At 44.8% G+C, this 23,045-nt stretch overlaps 1 protein-coding gene across 1 annotated transcript in view; it reads right to left on the reverse strand.

Moving 5' to 3' along the window:
* Nucleotides 1-2,062: 2,062 nt before the first annotated feature.
* The window catches only part of TBX19 (T-box transcription factor 19), a 34,832-nt gene continuing 13,849 nt past the window's right edge, over nucleotides 2,063-23,045 (reverse strand). Inside the window, exons 2-8 of the mRNA XM_053605988.1 lie at nucleotides 21,216-21,480; nucleotides 19,648-19,782; nucleotides 16,907-16,968; nucleotides 14,736-14,797; nucleotides 9,962-10,150; nucleotides 5,594-5,729; nucleotides 2,063-3,602 (exon numbers count right to left, since the gene is read on the reverse strand). Of these exons, the coding sequence (XP_053461963.1) occupies nucleotides 3,311-3,602; nucleotides 5,594-5,729; nucleotides 9,962-10,150; nucleotides 14,736-14,797; nucleotides 16,907-16,968; nucleotides 19,648-19,782; nucleotides 21,216-21,480 (1,141 nt within the window). The 3' untranslated portion in view covers nucleotides 2,063-3,310. The remainder of the gene's footprint in view (nucleotides 3,603-5,593; nucleotides 5,730-9,961; nucleotides 10,151-14,735; nucleotides 14,798-16,906; nucleotides 16,969-19,647; nucleotides 19,783-21,215; nucleotides 21,481-23,045) is intronic.

Below are 23,045 nucleotides of genomic sequence, written 5' to 3' on the forward strand. Positions count from 1 at the left end.
TTGTGATAGGCTGTGGATTCAGTATGGTGGGCAGAGGGATTTGCGATAGGCTGGCTCACCTGGGGGGAGAGAGAGCTGGTAAAGTCACACAGACCCACCCCGCCCAATGGGGGAGAGACATTTTCAAACAGACCAGGCTTTAGGGAGACATAGACTCTGTACCATGTGTCTAAAAGAATTGTTTAACTAATTCTATTCAAGTAGGATATCTGTTTCTCAAAATTTTATATGATAGGCCAGAAAACCTGAAGTAGCACCTTTTTTTTTTTTTTTGTCTTATGAATTAGGTAAAGAAGATGTATGAGCAAGGAAATGGTATATGAAACTACAAAGTTGTGTCTAACACATTACACAATCTGTCATTTCTTAAACTCACTTAAGTAATTAGTGTTGCCTCTTCCCATCAGAAATTAGCCCTAAGACTATTTGGAGAACAGATCAAAAAAGGAAATGTCTTTGGCTGGATAGCTAACAGCAAATAAAGATCATATATGCAGCAACAACACAACAAACAGAGATCACATTGTGTGTTTCAGGCTCATCGCAGATTCCAAGCTGAGCATCCTTCAAGATTAATGAAACATAATGGATCCAAAGTCAGCTAGTGCTCACATTATTGCTCTGCAGTAGACCAGATTCATCCCAACAGCATAAATGAAAAAAGAATGAAGGTCATTGGCTTTTCCCTGTTTTGTACCTCTAAGCCACGGTCTTAGCCTGCCCCAGGCTGGGGGTAGGGGACATGCAGGAAGGCTGACACTAAAGATGGGTTTCCATAGACCTAACTGCACTCACTAAGCACTTAGAGCCCAGGTAACTTCGGTAGTGAGTGGTGAAGAGGCCTTTAGACCTGCTAGGGCCATTGGAGGCCACAGTAGCCTCAAGTTCTAACAGAATATGAAATGGCGACTTTTTATAATTTACCAAAATACCATCTTGCAGAGATGCTAATATATTAATATCTTAATGGCCTCTAATGATACTGCAAATGGACGGGGGAACCAGGAACAATCCTGCCTTGGGGTCTGCTGGCCAGACAGCTTTTCAAATATATGGGGACATTGTGCCTTGGCCACTCACACACCAATTAGCAGCCCAGAGGTCTGTCCAAGCAACCCCTAGTGGGATAACATGGCTTCCCAGACAGCATGTAGCAGGAGTGGCATTATTTCCAGTTGTTGCCAGAAATCCAAAAAATGGAACAGAACAGAAATAGTGGGCAGTGATAACCGCAAACATGTTAAGAGGACATTTTGCCATAGAAAGAGCCAATGACTCAATAGCTCCATGTGTGGCCCGCTCAGACTAAGCTCTGTGGTTGGGTGGATTTGCATGGGCTGAGCTGATGGAACAGTGGGGGGGAGGGACAAGGGAGGGACAGCTGCATCACTGCGAGGCTCCAAGTAGAACTTTAGACTCCCTCAGGGCGGGCGCTGAGGGGGGCATCCCAGTCAGTGCAGTGTGGGGAACTGCCCATCACCCAGGTCTGTCCGCCTCACTCCTGTGGTTATTAGCTCCTCCAACAGTGGGTAGGAAAGAAAAAGGGAAACTAATGAAGTAGTGATTTTGCTCATAGTTTACAGTGATGACTTCGCCTGGGGCAGAGGTGGAAACTCACTTGAAATGAGGTTCCCAGGGCAGTTTCTCTATTCGAAGCAAATAATTTCCAAACCTTGCTGCTTGACCATCACTTGCCATACTTGTTTGAATGCAGATTCCTGGACTCCAGCCCCAAAGATTCTGATCCAACAGGTATGGGGGTATGCCCAGAAATCTGTATTTCTGTCAGGTGTTTTGGTGATCCCAGGGCAGGGGACCCAAGGACCCATGTGGGGGAATGACAGCTCTAGCACCTGGTCTCTGTGGGTCATCATCAATCACTGAGAATCGGTTGAGCCCCAGATGAGGAGCCAGGGCAACACCGGTGTGTTCCTGGCTCCCACCTGACACGCTCTATGTCCTGGGGACGTGTCTCTGAGTTCTGCCCCCTAGCCCCTCCAACCCATTCTTGTAGCACACACATACTGCACACCAGTTCAACTCAGTCAATGTTTATTAGACACTGATGACAGGCAAGGCACAGTACCAGGAGCTGTGGGGTACAGAGGAAAGAAGGCTAGGCTCCACCCTCAGGCAGCTTACAGTCTAGTGGGAGAGAGACACACTCACAGGTAATAAAAATACAAGGCAGAAGTGGGGCCCTGTGGTGGAGGTGAACACAGAGCCAGAGAGGGAGCAGGGAAAAGCCAGGTAGACCTCGGCCAACCAGATGCTTACTGCAGGCAACAGCATCTCAGCCTGGCCCCGGGAGGTGGGGAAGGTTCACACAGTGGAACTAGAGAGAGAAGGACACTTCAGGTGAGGTTAGGCTGGGGACGTGCAATGAGTGTTCAGAGAACAGAGGGGGCCGACTTGACCAAAACCTGGGATGCCAAAAGAGTAACAGAAAGAGCTAAAGCAGAGGAAGGGGGTTGAGGCCAGATGGTGGAGGAGATGTGACTTCATTCTATAGGCACTGGTGATCCATTGAAGGTTTCTGAGCAAGGGAGTGACCCGACCTTATTTCCTCAATTATGTGAGTTGATACATATTATAATATGTAATTACCTTGATCCTTTTGGTTAACCTTACCTTATGAACTCACATCCTCCCTTGATCTCAGAGCAGAAACCAACCTGGGCCCTGTGGCCACATACACAGTTGACCTTTGAACAACCCAGATTTGCACTGTGAGCGTCCACTTACATGTGGGTTTTTCTCAGCCAAACACAGATTGAAAACACAGTCTTTGTGGTACAGAAGCCATGTATATGGAAGGCTGACTTTTCATATGCCACATACAGGGCCAGCTGTGGGACTTGTGTAGCTGGTTTGGGTGCCTCCAGGAGTCTTTCCTGGAACCAAATCCCTGTGCATACCTTGGGACAACTTGACTTGGGAGCAGTGCCCTTAACTAGGAAAACTCTGAGCTCACCTAACAGCTTTCTACTCCCTCGGCAGAAAAGGAAGTGAGGCTTTCCAGAACTATTTGAGAGTAAGGGGCAGGGCAAAAGGAATGCACTCAGTGAGCTTCTGCATCTAAGCACGGCAAGGATAAGCTGCAAAAGGAAACGGTGGAGAGACGCAAGTGATGTGATTAGCATCATCCAAACTAAACCATCTCCAGTGGGACTTGGGGTACAACCCACCCTCCTCCCTCCAGCACCCTGGGAAGGAGGACCCTGCAGGCTGACCCACGGACATCAGGAGATGGGGTTTCTAAGTGCTACACAAAGAAGGGTCTCGGCTACGGAGGATACCAGGATTCCGCCTAACTGCCCAAGGAAGGAGAATGGCGCCCACCCCCACCTGGTCCACCCCAGCCCGAGAAGGGATGCGAGGCCACTGCTGTCCAGGTGGACACGGCGATGCTAGTCAGCGAGGGCTCCCCGAGAACCTCCACGCCAGCCGAAGTGGGGGTTTGGGAAGAGAGCACAGAGGGGGTCGAGGTCACAGCTGGGCTTCCAAGGAGGAACGCTCCCGGGGTACTGGCGTGCACCTCGGCACCTGGCCCGACCGGGCCCCCGCCACCGTTGCTGATGGTCACCAGGCACGGATAGGGGCTGCAGAGACAGAGAGAGAGGAGGGGAATGTTGGGTGGCACCTGACAAGCGCCTAGATGGTGCTGAGAAGGGCGCAGGTTGGACGAGGGTGCCTGGCCACTGCTTGATTTCTATCTCTGCACAAACCAGCTCCACTTCTGCAGAAGAGCCAACAGAAGCGGGGAGATACCTTGAAATGAGGATAAAAGTAGGTGTGCTGAGACGTGGATGCTGGTGCTGACCCCGCTGCTAGCAACGGACACAGTGGCATTTCTCCGGTGTCCCTTGTAGACAATGGGCAAGGCAGGGATTTGCACCTTGTGATCCGCTCATGCACTCCCTTGCTGGCTCAGGGAAACCATGTGGCACCATCAGCAGCCTCTCGTGCAGTCAGAAGACCTGGGTTTGAGTCCCAGCTCTACCACTTACTAGTTCTGTGACATTGGCCAAATTGTGTAATATCTCTGGGTGTCATTTTTCTCATTTCAAGATTTAGAGTGATAATTGCACGTATCTTACAGAGATTGTTATGAGGATTAAATGAGATGAGTAAACAGTGCCTAGCAGATAGCACTCCGTAAATGGTTATAACGAAGTCCTCTGTCCCTGGGCTCCTGTCAGCTCCAGTCCTTGGCAGAAAGCCTAGGGACTCGGACCACTTTCACTGCCCTCTCTATTCTACAGCACTGGTTCACAAACTTGGCTGCACACTGCAACCACTTAATGAATTTTAAAAACGAATACTGGTGCCTGGGTCCCACCCACAGAAATTCTGATTTAACTGGTCTGGTGTGCAGTCTGGGTTTCAGGATTTTTGAAAGCTTCCCAGGAGACCGTAATCTTTAGCAAAGCTTTTGTATTCATGCAGAACTCCATGCATAGGATTGCTGAGATTTTTATTCTTTGTTTCATACTAAGTCTTCAAAATTCTGTGTGTGCATTATATTCATAGCATGTCTCAGTTTGGACCAGCCGCATTTCCAGTGGCTCCTGCATTGGCTAGCTCAGCACTAGACCCTGGCAGGCCATGAGGACATCAGCAACACCTGGGAGCTTGTTAGAAACGCAGACTCGCAGGACCCACCCAGACCTACTAATCAGATTCTGCATTTTAACAACATCCCCGGGTGATTCCAACACATTAAAGTGTGAGATCCACTGCTGAAGACTAAAGGTCATCTCAATCTCCTCACTTCCTTTGGACCCACAAATCTCAAGTCATCTGAAATTTCCCCAACTCCCATATTTTAATTTCGAGTCCCTTTCGGACCTTCTCAAAATTCTGCTCATCCACACTGAATGGAATAGCTGCCATTTACAAAGCATGTTACTGCATTTTCTTATCTTAATGCTCTCTGTAACTCTATGGAGCAGCTCCTACTAGTTCCATGTTACAGACAGGAAATCTAAAACACAGTAAGGTGAAAAAAATTGCCCAAAGTCAGTACAGGAGGTAGAACTGACAGACTCAAAGCCATGTCTGTCAGACTGCAAGGTGCCTTCTCTTTCCCTCCCCTCCACCACAGAGATTTTCAGAAATCAGAACTAAATGCAGATATCTGGTGGGGAGATTATACCATCGGTCCTATGTGCTACACTTAGCTCTCTCCCCAGGCCTGTGGGCCAGGCTCCTGCTGTCCTCCTTATAGGACAGGAGACTTATGAGAACATGGAAAACCAAAGGTCTGAGTTCTCACCAAATATTTACACGTTTCCTCTTCGATTCCCCAATGGTCAGTATCCATTTGCTACCACCGCAGTTTAAAGTATTTTTTGATGTCTTTTCCCTCTAAAAATATAAAATGCCAAGCTACCAAAGAAAGAGTACATGACTGAACAGGCCGGTGCTCTGCCACCACCTCTGCCATTCTGTTGTCACCTTCACTTCCTAGGGGCTTGTAAGTTGGGACAAAGGATCAGACCAACTAACCCTAGGAAAAGGAATGAACTTCAGTTCCCAGTGCTGAAGTAACACCCAAGACCAATGAATAAGTTGCTGGTGTTGATCTTACCTAGGCCCTGGATTGACCGGTCCATTGGTATGGGGCACAGACAGGATGCTGCCATGGGGGGTGGAGGACAAGGAAGTCCAGCTGTCAGGTCCCGAGAAAACTTGCAGATTATTGCTTGAGCTTTCTATCAAATTCACTTAGGGGAAATAACAACAGTGGAGTTGATGGCACAGGTACATAAACATGGTGACTAATGACATCACCCTAGGGGGAAATACAACCATGGCTTGTACTACAGGGACCCATAGTTTATTAGTATTTTCTCAGGGAAACAAAAAAAGAGGAAAGCACTTAGGTTTATCGAATGGCAACCATATGTCAGATATCATGCATAGTTCAGTCTTCACAATTTCTCACCTTTATTTTATAGAGTAGGCTCAGAGAGACAGGATGATCTGCCCTTTGTGACATAGAGGCCACCTTCCCTCCCCTTTAAGAAAAGACCTTAGCAGCCTCCCCTCAAGATAAGCCTAAGGGAACCAGCGTGCCAGAGGAGATTTCTGAGGTCCAGGACCTTATTCTTCTCAGCAGTTCCAAGTAGATTTAAAGGGCCCAATAATAGTGTCGTCTCACAGAAAGAAAAAGACTGGATGGGCGGTGCCTGTGGCTCAAAGGAGTAGGGCACCAGCCCCATAAACTGGAAGTGACGGGTTCAAACCCAGCCCCGGCCAAAAAATAAATAAATAAATAAATAAATAATGTTTCTCCTAAAAAAAGACTGGATGATCTCACTTGTGTGTGGAATCTAAGAATGAAAGTTGAATACACAGAAGCTTACAGTGATAAAGAGGTGAGTGAAATGAGATATTAGTCAAAGCATACAAAGTTGCAATTACGTAGGCTGAGTAAGTCTGGAGTATGAATCCAGAGCATGAAGGCTATCGTCAATAATATTGTACAGGATACTAGAAATTTGCAAAGAGAGTTGATTTCAGGTGCTCTCACCATTTTAAAACATAAGGTAACTATGTGAGAAGATGGCCACGTTAATTTGCCTGGCTGTAGTGATCATTAGACTATGCATGTGTCATGTTGTATATCTTAAACATATAGACTTTTTCTGGGGGAGGGAGAATAATGTCTTCTATTTCTTTAAATCTTATTTGCATAAATAATATACACACACCACATTTTGCCATGTATTATGCACTCCCATGTATAATGCACTCCCACCTTTTCGGCCCAAACTTTCAGGAAAAAAAGTCTTTCATTTTAAGTTTTTAAAGGAGAGCAGAAGTGGCCGTGCAGTGGTGCCTCCTTCTCTCACAAGAGGCTCAAGGCATAGAGCTGGGCTGCTGCACAGAAGCCAGGAGTGAGCCTGGGTGGCAGGTCAGAGGGTGTCTGAACAACCTGAGCAGCCAGCCTCACCCAGCTGACCCCTCCTGGCCCACCCTGGTCCCCAAATCCTCTCATTTTCTATTCCTACCAGTGTCCATTGGTGGGAACATGGCCAAGGCCACTTCATTAAGAACCCCAGCGGGCTTATTTTCTGGGAACCTGGGAGTAGGCCAGAGTGGCCTCCAGTGAGCATGGAGATCAGGGAAGGGGACAGTGGTGGAATTGGGGAGCCCATGCAGAGAGGACCAGGAGCCCCCCGCAGGCCCCAGAGAACCTTCTGGCTGCCAATAGGCTGAGCATCCTCAGAAGCTCCTGCCCTGCTGGCCACATGTGTAGCTATCTTGGCCATAGCCCTCGATGTGGCAGGGACGAAAGGGCTCCTGGGAGAAAGGGAAGGGGCAGAATTCACAGAGTGAGCAGCTTCAGGAGGGTGGTGGGATCTGCTTATTTGCCAGGGGAGTGTTAGTCCTCCCCAGATGTCTCTCCCCCAGTGGAGAGCCAGCCACTTTCTTGAGGGGCATTTTCCTGAAAGTTTGGGCCAAAAATGTGGGCATGCATCATACACAGGAGCATTTCTACAGGGAAAAATATGGTAGATACAGGTTTAGTGCTACCCACATAAAATGCACAACCTTATTTTCCCCTAAAAATGTTGGGCACAAAAGTATACATTATACCCAGTAAAATGGGGAATATAAGAGAGGAAAAGAGAAAGAGAGAAAGGAAGAGGAGGAAGATTCCAATGTGTGTCCCTCTTCCAATAGTTCGAATGTGTCCCCCAAAGCTCATGTGTTTGAAACTTAGTCCCGAGTGTAACAATGTGGAGACACGGGACCTTCAGGAGATTATTAGGCCATGAGGTCTCTGCCGTCATAAGTAAATCAATGGCAGTATTGTGGGAGTGGGCTCCTTATAGAAGGTTCAGGCCTTCTCCCCCTCGTCTCTTGACCATGGGAGGCCTCCTGCCATATTGTGATGCAACAAGAAGCCCCTTCCCAGATGCTGGCACCCTGAGCTTACACCTGCCTCCAGAACGATAAGGAAATAAGTCTTTGTTGTTTATAAATTACGGAGTCTCAGATATTTTGTGATAGCAGCATGCTGAAGGCTACAGTGGAGCGAGACGCCCGGTCAGGCTGCTCCTTGTCATTATCTGGCACTTCAGCCTCTTCAGCCTTAGGCTTGCACTTCCTCCTACCCCCTCCCCCACACTCTGCTCCCAATCTGCTTCTGTACAACCGGCTCTCCTACCCTTCAGCGTCTACCCGCGCTCCCGGGACCACTGCCTATGTGGCATGGCATGTCCTCTGCCCGATCCCCTCTGTCCTTTGCTGTTACTCTGCAAGGCTCAGTTTAAATGTCAGCCCCTCTGGGCAGCTGCCCCAGCAGGCATCACAGCTGTTCTTTTTCCTTCATTCCCATGGCACCTTGGCTAGTATGTTCTATAAACTGCTTTTCAAACTTTACTGAGCATGTGAATCTCCTGGGCATCTTGTTAAAATCCAGACTCTGATTCAGGAGTACAGCCTGAGAGGCTCTGTTTCTAACAAGTTTCCAGGTGATGCCACAGGTCCATGGACCGCATTAGAGCTCACCACCTTGTATTGTGAATAATCATTTATGTATTTGGGTAGGTCTGTGCTCCTTCGGGGAAGAAGCTGTGCAGCACAAGTACTCAGACCACACGATCTGAGCGCTGATCACAGGAAAGAACCAGGAAAGCAAGGGAGACACTGCCCAGTTCTGATATAATGAGGCTACGTCTTCTCCCCTCCTGGCAGCAGCTGTTGAGGTTGCCGGGAGCAGCAGGCTAAGGAACACAGTGACAGTAGCTGGGGACCAGAAAAGCCCTCTACACATGCAGTGCTCAGGCTGTCCTTCAGGAAAGCAGGCAGGAACCTAACTACTCTTCACCATCTCCCATGCCATGAATTTACTTGTTTTAGTGTCAATCTCTTCATATGGATATAGATCTCTGTAAAGGTAGAGAATTTGTCCATTGTGTTTATCTGCCTGAAACAAAACATGGCATGCAGTTGATCCTCAATAAATATTTGTTGCAGGAAGTGCCTTTGGCTCAGTGAATAGGATGCCAACCTCATATATGGAGGGTGGCAGGTTTGAACCCGGCCCCGGCCAAACTGCAACAACAACAACAGCTGTTGTCCCAGCTACTTGGAAGGCTGAGGCAAGAAAATCGCTTAAGCCCAAGAGTTGGAGGTTGCTGTGAGCTGTGATGCTACAGCATTCTACCGAGGGCGACAAAGTAAGACTCTGTCTCTAAAATAAATAAATAAATATCTGTTGCATGGATAATTTAATGAAAAATTAACCTTTGTTTTCACTTCTCCTTTCTCCTAAGAAGACATAGCCTTATTATATCAGAACTGAGCAAGGTCTAGGATGCTTCCACAAGGCCAAGGTAGACAAGGCAGTAGTCAGTGAGAAAAAGGACACACAGATAATAGCACCAACTTAAAAAAAAAAAAAAATCAGATGGCAAAAATTTTTAAGGTTGGGTTTGCATGCCTCCAGCTCAGTCAAACTAAGGCCTAACCATACAATAATCAGCTTCCCAGAAACCTTTCTCATACTTCCCCAACACTGGGCCAAGTGTTCCCAGTACTGAGCTAGGAATGCAGTGGTAGAAAAGGCCCACAGAAGGCAATGGACTAAGTGATGTAGACCCTCTCAACTTGACTTGGTCTTTAGAGATCAGCCTGAAAGTGCTCAGTACATCAGCACCCAGCCTTTCACACCCATTGGAAACCAGAAGACTAAGTGTTTCATGACATAATTACAAAACACCATACAAAATCCTAAGACTGTTATAGCCAGATCATCAAATATCAATATACAAAATGATAATAAACATAAAAATAATAGTATACAATAATAGTATCTATGTATATTAAATGGAAGGGGTTCCATCTTCAGATACTTCTTTAACTAGCTGTTTATTCACTTCTCCTCCCTACCCTACCCCACCACAGCCCATACCCCAAGAGTTTAATTAGCAGAATCACACACCTGAGGGAGAATGGTTCCTGTGCATGTAAGCAGAAGGGTAGGGAGCCTGCCGGTGTCCTCGGAGGCCTGAGTAGTGCTCGCAGCTGTGGTGCGGGTGGGGAGCAGGCAGAGGCAGAGGGGCAGCATACTGGTAGTTGGCATTTCCTGCTGGACACACTCCATCTGGATTGGAAAAGATCCAGCCTCCCACTGGAACAGAAAAGAGGAAGACGCAAACTCAGTATGTGAACTTCACAGCAAAATTCAGGTGACCAGCTACTTTGCACACTACATTTTTTGCAAGCGACACTGATGCCTACCTGTGTGGGAGACCCTCAGCCCTGCTGCTGCTGCCCTCCCCATAATCAAATAACTCAGCTTTCTCTGGAGATGCATGACTGGTCCTATCAAAGGATCCTATCAAAGATTGGGAAGCCTTACGGAACACTGGAATACAGATATACTAAATACAATCTGAATGCAGAAGTTAACGCAATGCAAAGAAGTTGCTTCTGACTTAATCTGATTAAAATAAAAGTCAGTGTTGGAGGCATTAAATGTTTATGTAGCTCAATGATCTGTAGCTACTAGAGAATGTTCAATGTGGTTACACAGTGAGAATGAAGGCCTCTCTATTTCTGCCTAGTAGGAAGGTGTCTTCGATTCTTACTCCCAACAAGAAAGAACATGATGCCTCCCATCACTCCCCATGAATAGAATTCTGATAGCACACACAGAGAGAGAAGGAGCAGACCTAGCACACCCTGAGACCAAGCATTTTGCAGAATATTTCAGAAGTGTAGGCCAAACATGGTGGCTCATGCCTGTAATCCTAGCACTCTGGGAAACTGAGGCAGGTGGATCACTTGTGCTCAAGAGTTTGAGACCAGCCTGAGCCAGAGCAAGAGCCTGTCTCTAAAAACAAAAAATAGCCAGGCATTGTGGCAGGAGCCTATAGTCCCAGGTACTTGGGAGGCTAGGTAAGAGGATCACTTGAGCCCAAGAGTTTGAGGTTGCTGTGACCTCTGATGCCAAGGCACTCTACCCAAGGTGACAAAGTAAGACTCAGTCTCAAAAAAAAAAAGAAGTGTACAAAATATTTCATATAAATCAGTGATGTGGTATGTATGAACCTCCTACTGACCAGATCTTAGCTGAGAGAAGCACAGGTGGGGATTCAGACAGGACTAAAGCTGTTGCTGAAGCCAGAAAAGTGGCCTGATGAACACTTATGGAAAAAATAGAAAAGAACACTAAAAAATGGAAAAATAGTCTGTGCTCATGGATTGAAAAAAATCAATATTGTTAAAACGTCCATACTCTTCAAAGCAATCTACGAATTTAATGCAATTCCCATCAAAATACCAGTGACATTCTTACAGAAATAAAATATATAGAGAACTACAAAAGCCCCTGAATAGCCAAAGCCATCCTGAGCAAAAAGAAAAAAAAAAAACTAGAGGAATCACATTACCCAACTTTGAATTATACTACAGAGCTGCAGTAACCAAAATAGCACAGTACTGACATAAAAGCAGATACATGGACCAATGGAACAGAATAAAGAACCCAGAAATAAATTCACACACTTATTATTAATTTATCTTCAACAAAGGTGTCAAGAACATAACAGTGGGAAAAGGACAGTCTCGTCAATAAATGACACTGGAAAAAATGATATCCAGTAACAGAAGAACTAAATTAAACCCTTATCTCTCGCTCTATACAAAAATCAAATCAAAATGATTAAAAACTTAAATCTGAGACACAAAACTACTAAAAGAAAACATTAGGGAAATGCTTCAGGACATTGGTCTGGGCAAGGACTTCTTGAGTAATACCTGCAAAGCACAGGCAACCACAGCAAAATTGGACTCTCAGAACCACATCAAGCTGAAAAGCTTCCAGACAATAAAGGAAACAATCAACAAAGAGATGAAGCAGCCCACAGAGTAAGAGAAAATATTTGGAAATTAATCTGTGGATATGGGATTAATAACTAGAATATATAACAAGCTCCAGCATCTAAAGAGGAAAAAATCAAATACTCCAATTTAAAATGAGCAAAAGATTTGAATAGACATTTCTCAAAAAAAGACATACAAATAACCAATAAGAACTATAGTGAGATATTATTGTACTCCAGTTAAAATGGCTTTTATCATAAAGACAGGCAATAATGAATGCTGGTAAGGATGTGAAGAAAAGGAAACCCTAGTACACTCTTGGGTGGGAATGGAAATTTGTGAAATCGCTATGGAGAACAGTATGGAGGTGCCTCAAAAAACTAAAAATAGAACAACCATATGACTCAGTAATCCCACTACTCGGTATGTACCCAAAAGAAAAAAATTCCATATATTGAAAAGATATCTTTCTCAGAACTTATCCCTGTTCTTAAAAATAAAAAAGATATCCACATCCCATGTTTATTGCAACACTATTCACAATAGCCAAGATTTGGAATCAACCTAAGTGTTCATCAATGGATGAAGGAATAAAGAAATTGTGGGGCGGCGCCTGTGGCTCAGTGAGTAGGGCGCCGGCCCCATATACCGAGGGTGGTGGGTTCAAACCCGGCCCCGGCCAAACTGCAACCAAAAAAATAGCCGGGCGTTGTGGCGGGCGCCTGTAGTCCCAGCTACTTGGGAGGCTGAGGCAAGAGAATCGCTTAAGCCCAGGAGTTGGAGGTTGCTGTGAGCTGTGTGCTGCCACGGCACTCTACCGAGGGCCATAAAGTGAGACTCTGTCTCTACAAAAAAAAAAAAAAAAAAAAAAAAGAAATTGTGGTACGTATACACAATGGAACATTACACAGCCATGAAAAAGAATGCAATCCTGCCATTTGCAACAACATGGATGGAACTGGAGAACATTATGTTTATGTTAATTAAGTGAAATAAGCCAAGCACAGAAAGACAAATCTTGCAAGTTCTCATTCTTATATGGGAGCTAAATATTAAAAACAATTAATCTCATAGAGACAAAGAGTAGAATGATCATTACCAGAGGGAGGGAAGCACAGTGGAAAAGGGGAATAAAATGGGAATGGTTAAATGTAGTTAGATAATTAGATAAAATAAATATTTGATAGCACAAGAAAGTGACTACAATCAATAATAAATTAGGGTATGTTTTAAAATAACTAAAAGAGGCTGGAGCTACCACTGCCAATGACATGTTCAAGGTCATTCAGAGGTCTATGGGCCAACCAGCCTGAGCCTGCTCACTTTCAAAGTCTATGCAGCACAGAGAAAGAACTCACCTCCCCCAAATTCAGTGAAGATTAATGACCTTTCACTCTACTCAGTTCCTGAGGGTCAATCCAAATATATGGAGAACCCATAGACCCAACATGAGGAAAGCATCTCACAGCAGCAACATTGCTGCGACCCACATACAAGTCGGTGTCAGAAAACATATCCCCAAACCAAGCCCAAGACACAAAGTCTGGTTCAATGGGGGTTAGACAGCTATGAATATCTCCAAAATGTACCTCCTGCACTCTTTCCAAGACTTGGCGTTATCAGTTTTTCTGGCCTTGTTGGACTCCTTTTGGCTACAGGTTCAAAAGTAAAGAAGCTGGTGTATCCACCTGGTTTCATGGGATTAGCTGCCTCTATCCAGCTTCTACAAACCATTGCATTGGTCCAGGTCAGTGGAGAGAAATCATATGACTGGGGTTTAAGAGGATACATAGTCATAGAAGATTTGTGGAAGGGTAACTTTCAAAAGATATAGGTAAACGCTGGAAACTCCATAGAGTAAATCAGTATTTCTACAGAAAAATGAAAGAGAAGTCAGTATTGAATGTGTTAAACTGGCTTTCTTCATCAGGAAAAACTATACGAGGCCTCTGTTGTCTTGGATGATATCATCCTACAAGCAAACGAATCTGAAATCCTGTCACCTAGAGATGATGTTCAAGCCTTAGAATTCTTCATTCTCATGTTGGTATTTACATACATAATTAAAATCCAAGTTGAAAGATAAATAGATAAATAAAAATAACTAAAAGAGAGAATGAAAATCATCCTAACACAAAGAAATGACTGATTCCTGAGGTGGTGTCCCAACTGTCCTGACTTGATCAATTCACATTGCGTGCCTGTATCAAAACATCACATGTACCCGATAAAGATATACAACTTTCTGTATAATTATCCACAATACCTTTTTAAAATGAGAATCTAAGAAATTCATAATTCCCATTCTTATCTCCTGCCTCAAATTTGTGTAAGCCCCTTAAGCCTATGACCAGAATTCTGGGAATTCTGGAAGGGACCTAAAGTTGTCTTGAGCAGAAGAAATAACCTGCTAGGTCTTTTTTTTTTTTTTTTTTTTTTTGACAGAGTCTATGTTGCCCTGGGTAGAGTGCTGTAACATCACAGCTCACAGCAACCTCACAGCTTTACCTCAAGGGGTAAAGCATTAGAGATGAGCAGAGTCCTGTGCGCTGAATCTAACTTTCAACCTTTGAGGTTAGGCTTAAGTGGTTCTCTTGCCTCAAGCTCCCAAGTAACTGTAACTACAGGTGCCCACCACAATGCCCGGGCATTTTTTTGTTGTAGTTGTCATTGTTTGGCAGGCCCAGGCTAGATTTGAACCCACCAGCTCCAATGTATGTGGCTGGTACCCTAGCCGCTGAGCTATAGGCACTGAGCCAACCTGCTAGGTCTTAATCTGGAATAGTCTTACTCAGGTAAGAGGAGTGGAGGGAGAAGGGAGATGGTTGACTGTATGGCCCCAGACACCTCCTACCTCCCACCTCCCGCCTCCTGCTCACCCGACTCACAGTGAGAATAGGCCACATGCTGGCTCTCGGAGACAGCTTCCGGAACGTCTTTTAGGTAACTTCTGAAAGGGTAATGGAAGGGCACCATGGCCATCTAGCATATTACACAAGTGCAGCAGAAAGAACACCCAAAATTCACTTTGGAAAGCAATTAATTTCTTGGAATAAGGAAACCAAATGCCTTTTTTCTCAAAGCTTCAGTTCTTCCCCCATTCTCCTGCCTCCAGGGCATGGTCTCTACCTGTGTGACTGCTCTCTAAGCTGCAATTTTACGGTTTGCCCCTCTTTTCCATATTACAGCTGTCCCCATTTATTTAGATCTGACCAATCTGGGCTTCCTGCTGCCGCCTGACAAGATTCAAGCAAGTCCTCTAAAATGTACACAGGACTTCGGGGCACACATTCTGGCAGATGGATATGTGAGATCCACCAACAACCCTATGAGGGAAATATTACTATAATTTTATAATTTCAAAGACTAGAAAAGTGGATCTCAAAGAGGTAAACTGATTTATGTAAGAGCAAACACCCAGGAAACAACAGAGGGGGGACCTGGGACCTCTCACTCACAGTCCTAAATTCTTTTTATTATACCATGCTACTATTACTTTGAAATATGTTATCTCACATATCAGGCTGTTCTTTAGGCCTTTTGTTAACAGAAAAAGTTGTGAATGCATCTTATAGAGCATCAGAATTCATTTGAATGTTGAACAGGACAGGTGACACATCATTATAAACATCTATCCCATCATCCAGAACCCTATCAGAGCCTTCAGGGTGACATTGAAAAGATTTAAAATTCAGAAAACCATTGTTATACTCTAGGCTTTGTCTATAGAAAAGCAAATGATAAGCACTATTTTCTTTTATTTTGTCCTGGAATAGAAAAGAAAGATGCAGAGACTGGGCCGAAGTGACCCCACCCCTAGAAATCTCTGGCTACTTTTCTCCCCTGAGAAATGTGAACCCCCCAACCATTCCTCACCTTTCATAGGTTAAATGTAGTTTTCTTGGTTTGTGTTTGTTTTTTAGAGACAGAGTCTCACTTTGTCACCCTGGGTAGAGTGCTGTGGTGTCACAGCTCAGAGCAATCTCCAGCTCTTGAGCTTAGGCAATTCTCTTGCCTCAGCCTCCTGAGTAGCTGGGACTACAGGCGCCCGCCACAACACCTGGCTATTTTTTTGTTGCAGTTTGGCCAGGGCCGAGTTCGAACCCACCACCCTCGGTATATGGGGCTGGTGCCCTACTCACTGAGCCACAGGCGTCGCCCGGTTAAATGTAGTTTTAAGAAAAAGAAAGCTTATTAAAATGAAACAAGTGAGAGATTGGTATGACTTCAGAATTTCAACTGGTACAACAGCTGTTGTAAAATCATGAAAAACAATGTCACTGACAACAACAAACATATATATGGTGCTTGTATCTGCCAACATCCATGCTGTTCCTTTATAGAGGCGACCCCATTTGCTCCAAAACAAATTAAAAAAAAAAAAAAGCTTATTAAAACTACACTACTCGGAATTAATTAGAAGAGCAGAATCAATTATTATAAATCTAAGTCAGTTAATTATTTTTTAATTTAGATTGTGCTACTTTCAAGAATCTAGAGCAAAACAGGACTGACAAAACATTACTAATGAAAGGTTCTCCTGGACCCCTATTATAAGAAACAGATAAATATGATTTGGCTGAATCTTGTTGATTTTGTTGAAAACATTGCTAGTGAAAGGTTCTCCTGGACCCCTATTATAAGAAATAGATAATTATGATTTGCTTGAATCTTGTTGATGTTTTTGAATTAAATGGAGTTTTTAGAGGGCAATTATAGACTCACTTGCAGCTGTAAAAAATAACACAGATTCCTTGTACCCTTTTCCCAGTTCTCCCCAATAAGAACAACTTGCAAAACTATAGTATAATATCACAACCAGCATATGTACATGAATACAGCCAAGACACAGAGCATTTCCACCACCACAAGGGCCCTTTCATAGCTTCACCCACTTGTCTCCCGCTCCCTGCCCTCTTTTGTTGAATATTGTAATGAACACTGAAAGTAAAATCTTATCAAAGGGTAATATGCTACTAGTCTAGTTCCTTTCAAGATGATCATCAATTTCACATTTGCAAAAGCAGTTCATAAGACTTACAGGAATTTCTCGACTCACCTTTCCTTGGCGTCCAAGAAGGCTTTGGCAAAAGGGTTGTACTTGATTTTGAGAGCTGTTATCTTGCATTTACAAAGACAAAGAAGTGTTAGTGAAAGCAGGACACATGTGGGCAGACAGAACCCTTTGTCTTCACCTGTGAATTTCTATAAAATCAGGATAATTTCCCCTTTTGTTTCTTTCCTCTCCATGTTTCTTTACATCCTCCTACACTAAATCACTGCTGCACCGTCTCTGACAAAAAACATATTATTGTGGCATGTGGTGAAATACTAAGTACCATGTAAAGTGAGAAAAGAAGGGGCAAAGCTTTAGAGATGAGCAGAATCCTGTGCACTAAATCTAATTAAGGTGGCGCCCGTGGCTTCTGAGTGTTTACCAACTTGGCAGCCAAATGACAAGTTGGGCCACCAACTAAGAGAGCCAGCAGCAGGCCAGTGGGTAGGGGCCTTACCTGGAGGCCAAGAGGGGACTAGAACACATTCTGGTCTTTAGTCCTCTGCACCTCCTGAGTCACAAAGACCCTGCCCACCCCTCCTATCCCCAGATTCCAGCCCAGGGTGAAAGGCCAGGGAGGAGGCCTATCTGAGTGACAGCCTATCTATGTGATCCTAGAACGCCGGGCCACCAGCTGAGGGACATTGATCAGATAGCATTCTGTTCCCACTGGCATGTGGCAGGGGCTCTGTCAAGAGGTCAAATTACTTATAGAAAAGACATTCCATTTTCTGTGTACACCTGTGATGAGAGCTAACTCTGCCACTTAATTTCACCTGTAGGCACTAAAACAGTAGTTTCCAATCCTGGCTAAGTGCTAGACTCTCAGGAGACTTTTTTTTTTTTTTTTTTTTTTTTTTTGCAGAGACAGAGTCTGACTTTATCGCCCTTGGTAGAGTGTCATGGCATCACAGCTCACAGCAACCTCCAGCTCCTGGGCTTAGGTGATTCTCTTGCCTCAGCCTCTCCAGTAGCTGGGACTACAGGCGCCCGCCACAACACCTATTTTTTGTTGCAGTTTGGCCAGGGCCGGGTTTGAAACTACTACCCTCAGTATATGGGGTCGGAGCCCTACTCTCTCAGCCACAGGCACCACCCAGAATCTCAGGAGACTTCTAAAACAACAGACTCTCCAGGCGTCCTCAAACTGTTTAAACAGGGGCCAATTCACTGTCTCTCAGACCGTTGGAGGGCCGGACTATAGTTTAAAAAAAAAACACTATGAACAAATTCCTATGCATACTGCACATACCTTATTTTGAAGTAAAAAAACAAAACGGGAACAAACACTGCCTCATGTGGCCCACAGGCCGCAGTTTGAGAACCCCTGCTCTCGGCACTGTACTTGGAGAACCTGACTCATTTGGCTGAGTGGCAGCCCCAAATCTGTTTTCTTAAATCTTCTGAGTAAAGAAACACAGATTAAAGCCACAACAAGTTATCCTTCTTTTAATCTATGAGATTGTCACAGATGGAAAAGGCTGATAATAACCAGTAACAATGGTGTGAGAGATGCCCTTTAGAGGAAGGCAATTTGCCAGTGTCTATCAAAATTCTAAGCATACACTTCCCTTGATGATAGATGGCACCAGGAAACTCATTGCTGCATTATTTATAATAGAAAATAAAACAACTGGAAACAACCTAATCAGTGGTTCTCAACCTTCCTAATGCCACGATGTATTTTCATTGTTAAAAAGGGGTCACTACCCACAGGTTGACAACCACTGACCTAAATGGACACTGGTGGGTGGCTGAGTATGTGAAACTTGTATATCCATACAAGTGAATATTCTGCAGCATTACAGAAAAGGAAATATGCCTGGATCTATTTGCATAGAAAGATAGCCATCTTAAACTGTTAAATGAGAGAAAAATTAATTTGCAGATTAATAAAATTTATTAATATACACAACATGAGCCATTTATGTGAAGAAATCTACATTTGCATCTATATTTATTTATGCACCGAAAATGTGTGGAAAAAAACACACTCTGAGCTATTACTTGTAGTGTCTGTGCAAAGCGAGATTCCAAAGGCAAAACAAAAATAATATGTCAACCTTTTGATTTTCCTTTTTATTTCTGTAGTATTGGTTTACTATGTGTTTTTTAAATGAATACATATTACCTTTGAATTTGTTTTTTCAAGTTTAATCTAAAAGAATCCAGACATCTCCAGGTGCTTCTGATGAACAGCAGGCCAGGGCACCCCTGGAGCACACGGTGAACCCAGAGCAGTTCAGAGAGGCCGGACTCTCACCACATGGCTCTGATAGCCAGGGTGGCTCAAGTTACTGTACAGGAAAAGACCCACCTGTGCTCGGATAGTAAACATGCACATGCAGAACAGACAGCATAATAAAACCCCCAGACCCAAATGGGACTGCACATCTGAATCACTTCTACAGCAGGGGAGGACAGTCCCCAAAGCCTGCACCCCATCCTGCCTGTTCCAGAAGCCCAGCTCTGTGCAGGCCAATGGCATATCAGGGCCCCAAAAGAAAGACTTTTGAGTTTTCAGCCTAACTCGGCAGTTTTATAACAGCGCACTAGTGTGCCCTCTTGACACCCACAAAGAACATGCTTTTGGAAACAGTCAAGAGAAAGGAGGTGGAGAACAGCTACTCCATTGTTGAGCTTCATCTCTGCGAGAGCATCTGAGTCCTGGAAAATCTTTCATCAAGAGGACTCCCTCCCCATCCGGCCACACTCTCCAGGGTGACACAGGCACACACTCTTACCTCCTCATTCTGATAGGCAGTCACGGCTATGAACTGGGTTTCAGGGAAGGAGCAGTTCATGACCATTCGGTGGGCACCACCAACACGCACAATGTGAACCTGGGGTTCATATTTATGCAGAGAATTCAACATTATCTGTTGAGGTGGGAGAGGAAGAAAAAGGAGACAAGCAAAAGCCTGGTGTTTTGCAGGTGGTAGACAAGCTGGCAACTTTGGTCTCAAGCTCAGCACTCACTGGGCTAGAGACACACATTTCGAATCCTAGGTCACCTGCGATTCCACTGCACCTCTGAGAAATTAATGGCAGGCATGTGGGGGGGCGGGGGCCATAGTCAGACTCTCCCAGAAGGCACAGCACTGGAGCCTACACAGAGGCCAAGAGAAGGTGGGGAGGTTGCCAGAAAGAAATTGCTCTTAAGAGTGCTCGATTTCGTGCCAAAATCCTGGCTTCCTTTTTCCCTTCTCCCCTGTTCTCAGCACAATAATGTAAATTTCAATCCATTAAAAATACATTGGGGGTTTTCTCATATGAAGGTCCCAATGACTCGAAATACTAACAGTGACTATGTTTTTACATGTGACTAAAGAGTGATGAAATCTGACATCTGATGCTTCGAATCCAGTACACGCCACTCTTTATGATTCAAGTGACAGGTTTATGAAAAATCTCCTCATGAAATCCTGTAGGCAATGACAATTTACTTTTCAGTTTCTGGCTTCAATAAAGAACTAGAGCTGAGTGTGTGGTGGGGAGGTACAGGGATATTTCCTCCACCCCCTCAAACTTGAAGGCCTGCTCCCGCCCTGCCCACTGAGCACAGAGAGAGCAGACAGGGAGCACCAGGAGAGGGCCAGGAGGCTGGAAAGACCTCGCACATAGACTGGGGAGGAGAAACTCAGGCTGGCCCTCCCGCCCCGCTACATCTCTAATCCCCAGATACAGTCTGCATTTTATAAAGTAACTAACAACGTGATACAGCAGACTGGAATTCACAACCCTGCCATAGACAATGAGAGGAAAGCTCCCCACAAGTCTTGTTTACTTTAATTGTAGGCCTTAAATAAAACCTTCCTTATTTAAGGTTTGCATTATTTTTTTCCTGAAAAACCAAAGCTAACTCAATAGTCTATTGATAATTATCATAATGCCCAAGTGGAGGGAGTAATTATTTCATTTAGGAGCAGCTTTTTATTAAAGTATTTGTCTATTGCCAAAATGCCACTTACACCAAAAAAGGGGAGAGGGATAACAAAACCCCGGTACCCACAAACATCTCCCTCCCCGGCCTGGGTAAAAAGCCCTGCAGTAAGAAACTATGAAAAGGGCCCTGATGATTAAGGAAACTACTGCACTCTCTCAGTCTCTCATCATCAGGAAGTCCATTAAAAACTGAAAGCACCAATTAAGAGCTATTTATTCCTGTTTACATTTGGACTCCAGGGAATAATTGGCTTCTGTAGAAGAAGAGGCTGGTGAGGACACCTCTAATTGCCTAAATGCACCCTTGATATTTTTTGATTGGTATTGTGTGGAGGCCAGTGTGCGTGTCCGGGCAACCGGCTCCTACCTGCCCACCTCCGTTGAGCTTGTTGGTCAACTTCACTTTGCTGAAGGAGATGGGAGCCTTCATCCAGTGGGCCCCAAAGTTGGGCGAGTCGGGGTGGATGTAGACACAGCTGTGGCTGGAGACCTCTGGCTTGCCCGCGGGCACCCATTCACCATTGACATACTTCCAGCGGTGACTGTCAGTTGGGACAAAGTCCAGCAGGAGGGAGTACATGGCATTGGGGTCCAGCCCTGTGACACTAATCTTTAGGACAGGGAACATCCGTCTAAAAGAAAAGGCAGAAAGTTAGCTGGGGAAGGGAAGTGAGAGGACCTCCCACCCTGCCCACAGGTTTCCCACTGCTAAGGAGACCTTCCATGGGATGCCCTGTGAGGGAGGCCAGATAAACAGGCCCCCAAGTCCACCAGAACCTCTTTTTATAAACACATCTGATATTGGGGTTTTGTTACCGGACAAAGAGGGTCTGGCTGCCTGTCACTGCCAGCCAATATGCAGAGACAGGACTAGGGCCACCAAACTTTGTCAGAAGGCTGGGATTCTGGACAACAGTGAGAGTAGACTCTCCAAGACTGTTCTGTTCTTCTATCTCCAAAATAACAATTTTATACATAAAGGTTCAAACCAAAGACCACACCAACCCCTATTCTAAATAATAACCAGCATAACTTAGTGACCTATTACAACATTCCAATTCAAAAGTTAACCTCCTAAATCAATCCACCTAAACTACTCAAGGAAGGTATCTTAGGGTGGGAGATAAATTTACAAACAGTAAGAATGGGACTCTTGGGCGGTGGCTCAAAGGAGTAGGGCACTGGCCCCATATGCCAGAGGTGGTGGGTTCAAACCCAGCCCTGGTCAAAAACTACGAAAAAAAAAAAAAAGAAGGAAATCTTGGGCGGTGCCTATGACTCAGTGAGTAGGGCGCCAGCCCCATATACCAAGGGCCTGGCCAAACTGCAACAAAAAAATAGACAGGCGTTGTGGCAGGCGCCTGTAGTCCCAGCTACTCAGGAGTCTGAGGTAAGAGAATCACCTAAGCCCAAGAGCTGGAGGTTGCTGTGAGCTGTGATGCCATGGCACTTTACTGAGGGTGAGGTCAGGCAGTACCTAAACCAAGCAGACCAGCTGTGTCATGTCTGCCCTAGCTGGACAGACTCCATCTTATTCTCACTACATGTTTTACTTTTTTTTTTTTATTGTTGGGGATTCATTGAGGGTACAATAAGCCAGGTTACATCGATTGCAATTGTTAGGTAAAGTCCCTCTTGCAATCATGTCTTGCCCCCATAAAGTGTGACACACACCAAGGCCCCACCCCCCTCCCTCCGTCCCTCTTTCTGCTTTTCCTCCCCCCCCATAACCTTAATTGTCATTAATTGTCCTCATATCAAAATTGAGTACATAGGATTCATGCTTCTCCATTCTTGTGATGCTTTACTAAGAATAATGTCTTCCACTTCCATCCAGGTTAATACGAAGGATGTAAAGTCTCCATTTTTTTAATAGCTGAATAGTATTCCATGGTATACATATACCACAGTTTGTTAATCCATTCCTGGGTTGGTGGGCCTTTAGGCTGTTTCCACATTTTGGCGATTGTAAATTGAGCTGCAATAAACAGTCTAGTACAAGTGTCCTTATGATAAAAGGATTTTTTTCCTTCTGGGTAGATGCCCAGTAATGGGATTGCAGGATCAAATGGGAGGTCTAGCTTGAGTGCTTTGAGGTTTCTCCATATTTCCTTCCAGAAAGGAGCAGAGGAGGTCAAACTCTCCCTCTTTGCTGACGACATGATCCTATACTTAGAGAACCCCAAAGACTCAACCA

This window comes from Nycticebus coucang, chromosome 10 (genome assembly GCF_027406575.1).
Source record: "Nycticebus coucang isolate mNycCou1 chromosome 10, mNycCou1.pri, whole genome shotgun sequence".
Classification (NCBI taxonomy): Eukaryota; Metazoa; Chordata; class Mammalia; order Primates; family Lorisidae; genus Nycticebus; species Nycticebus coucang.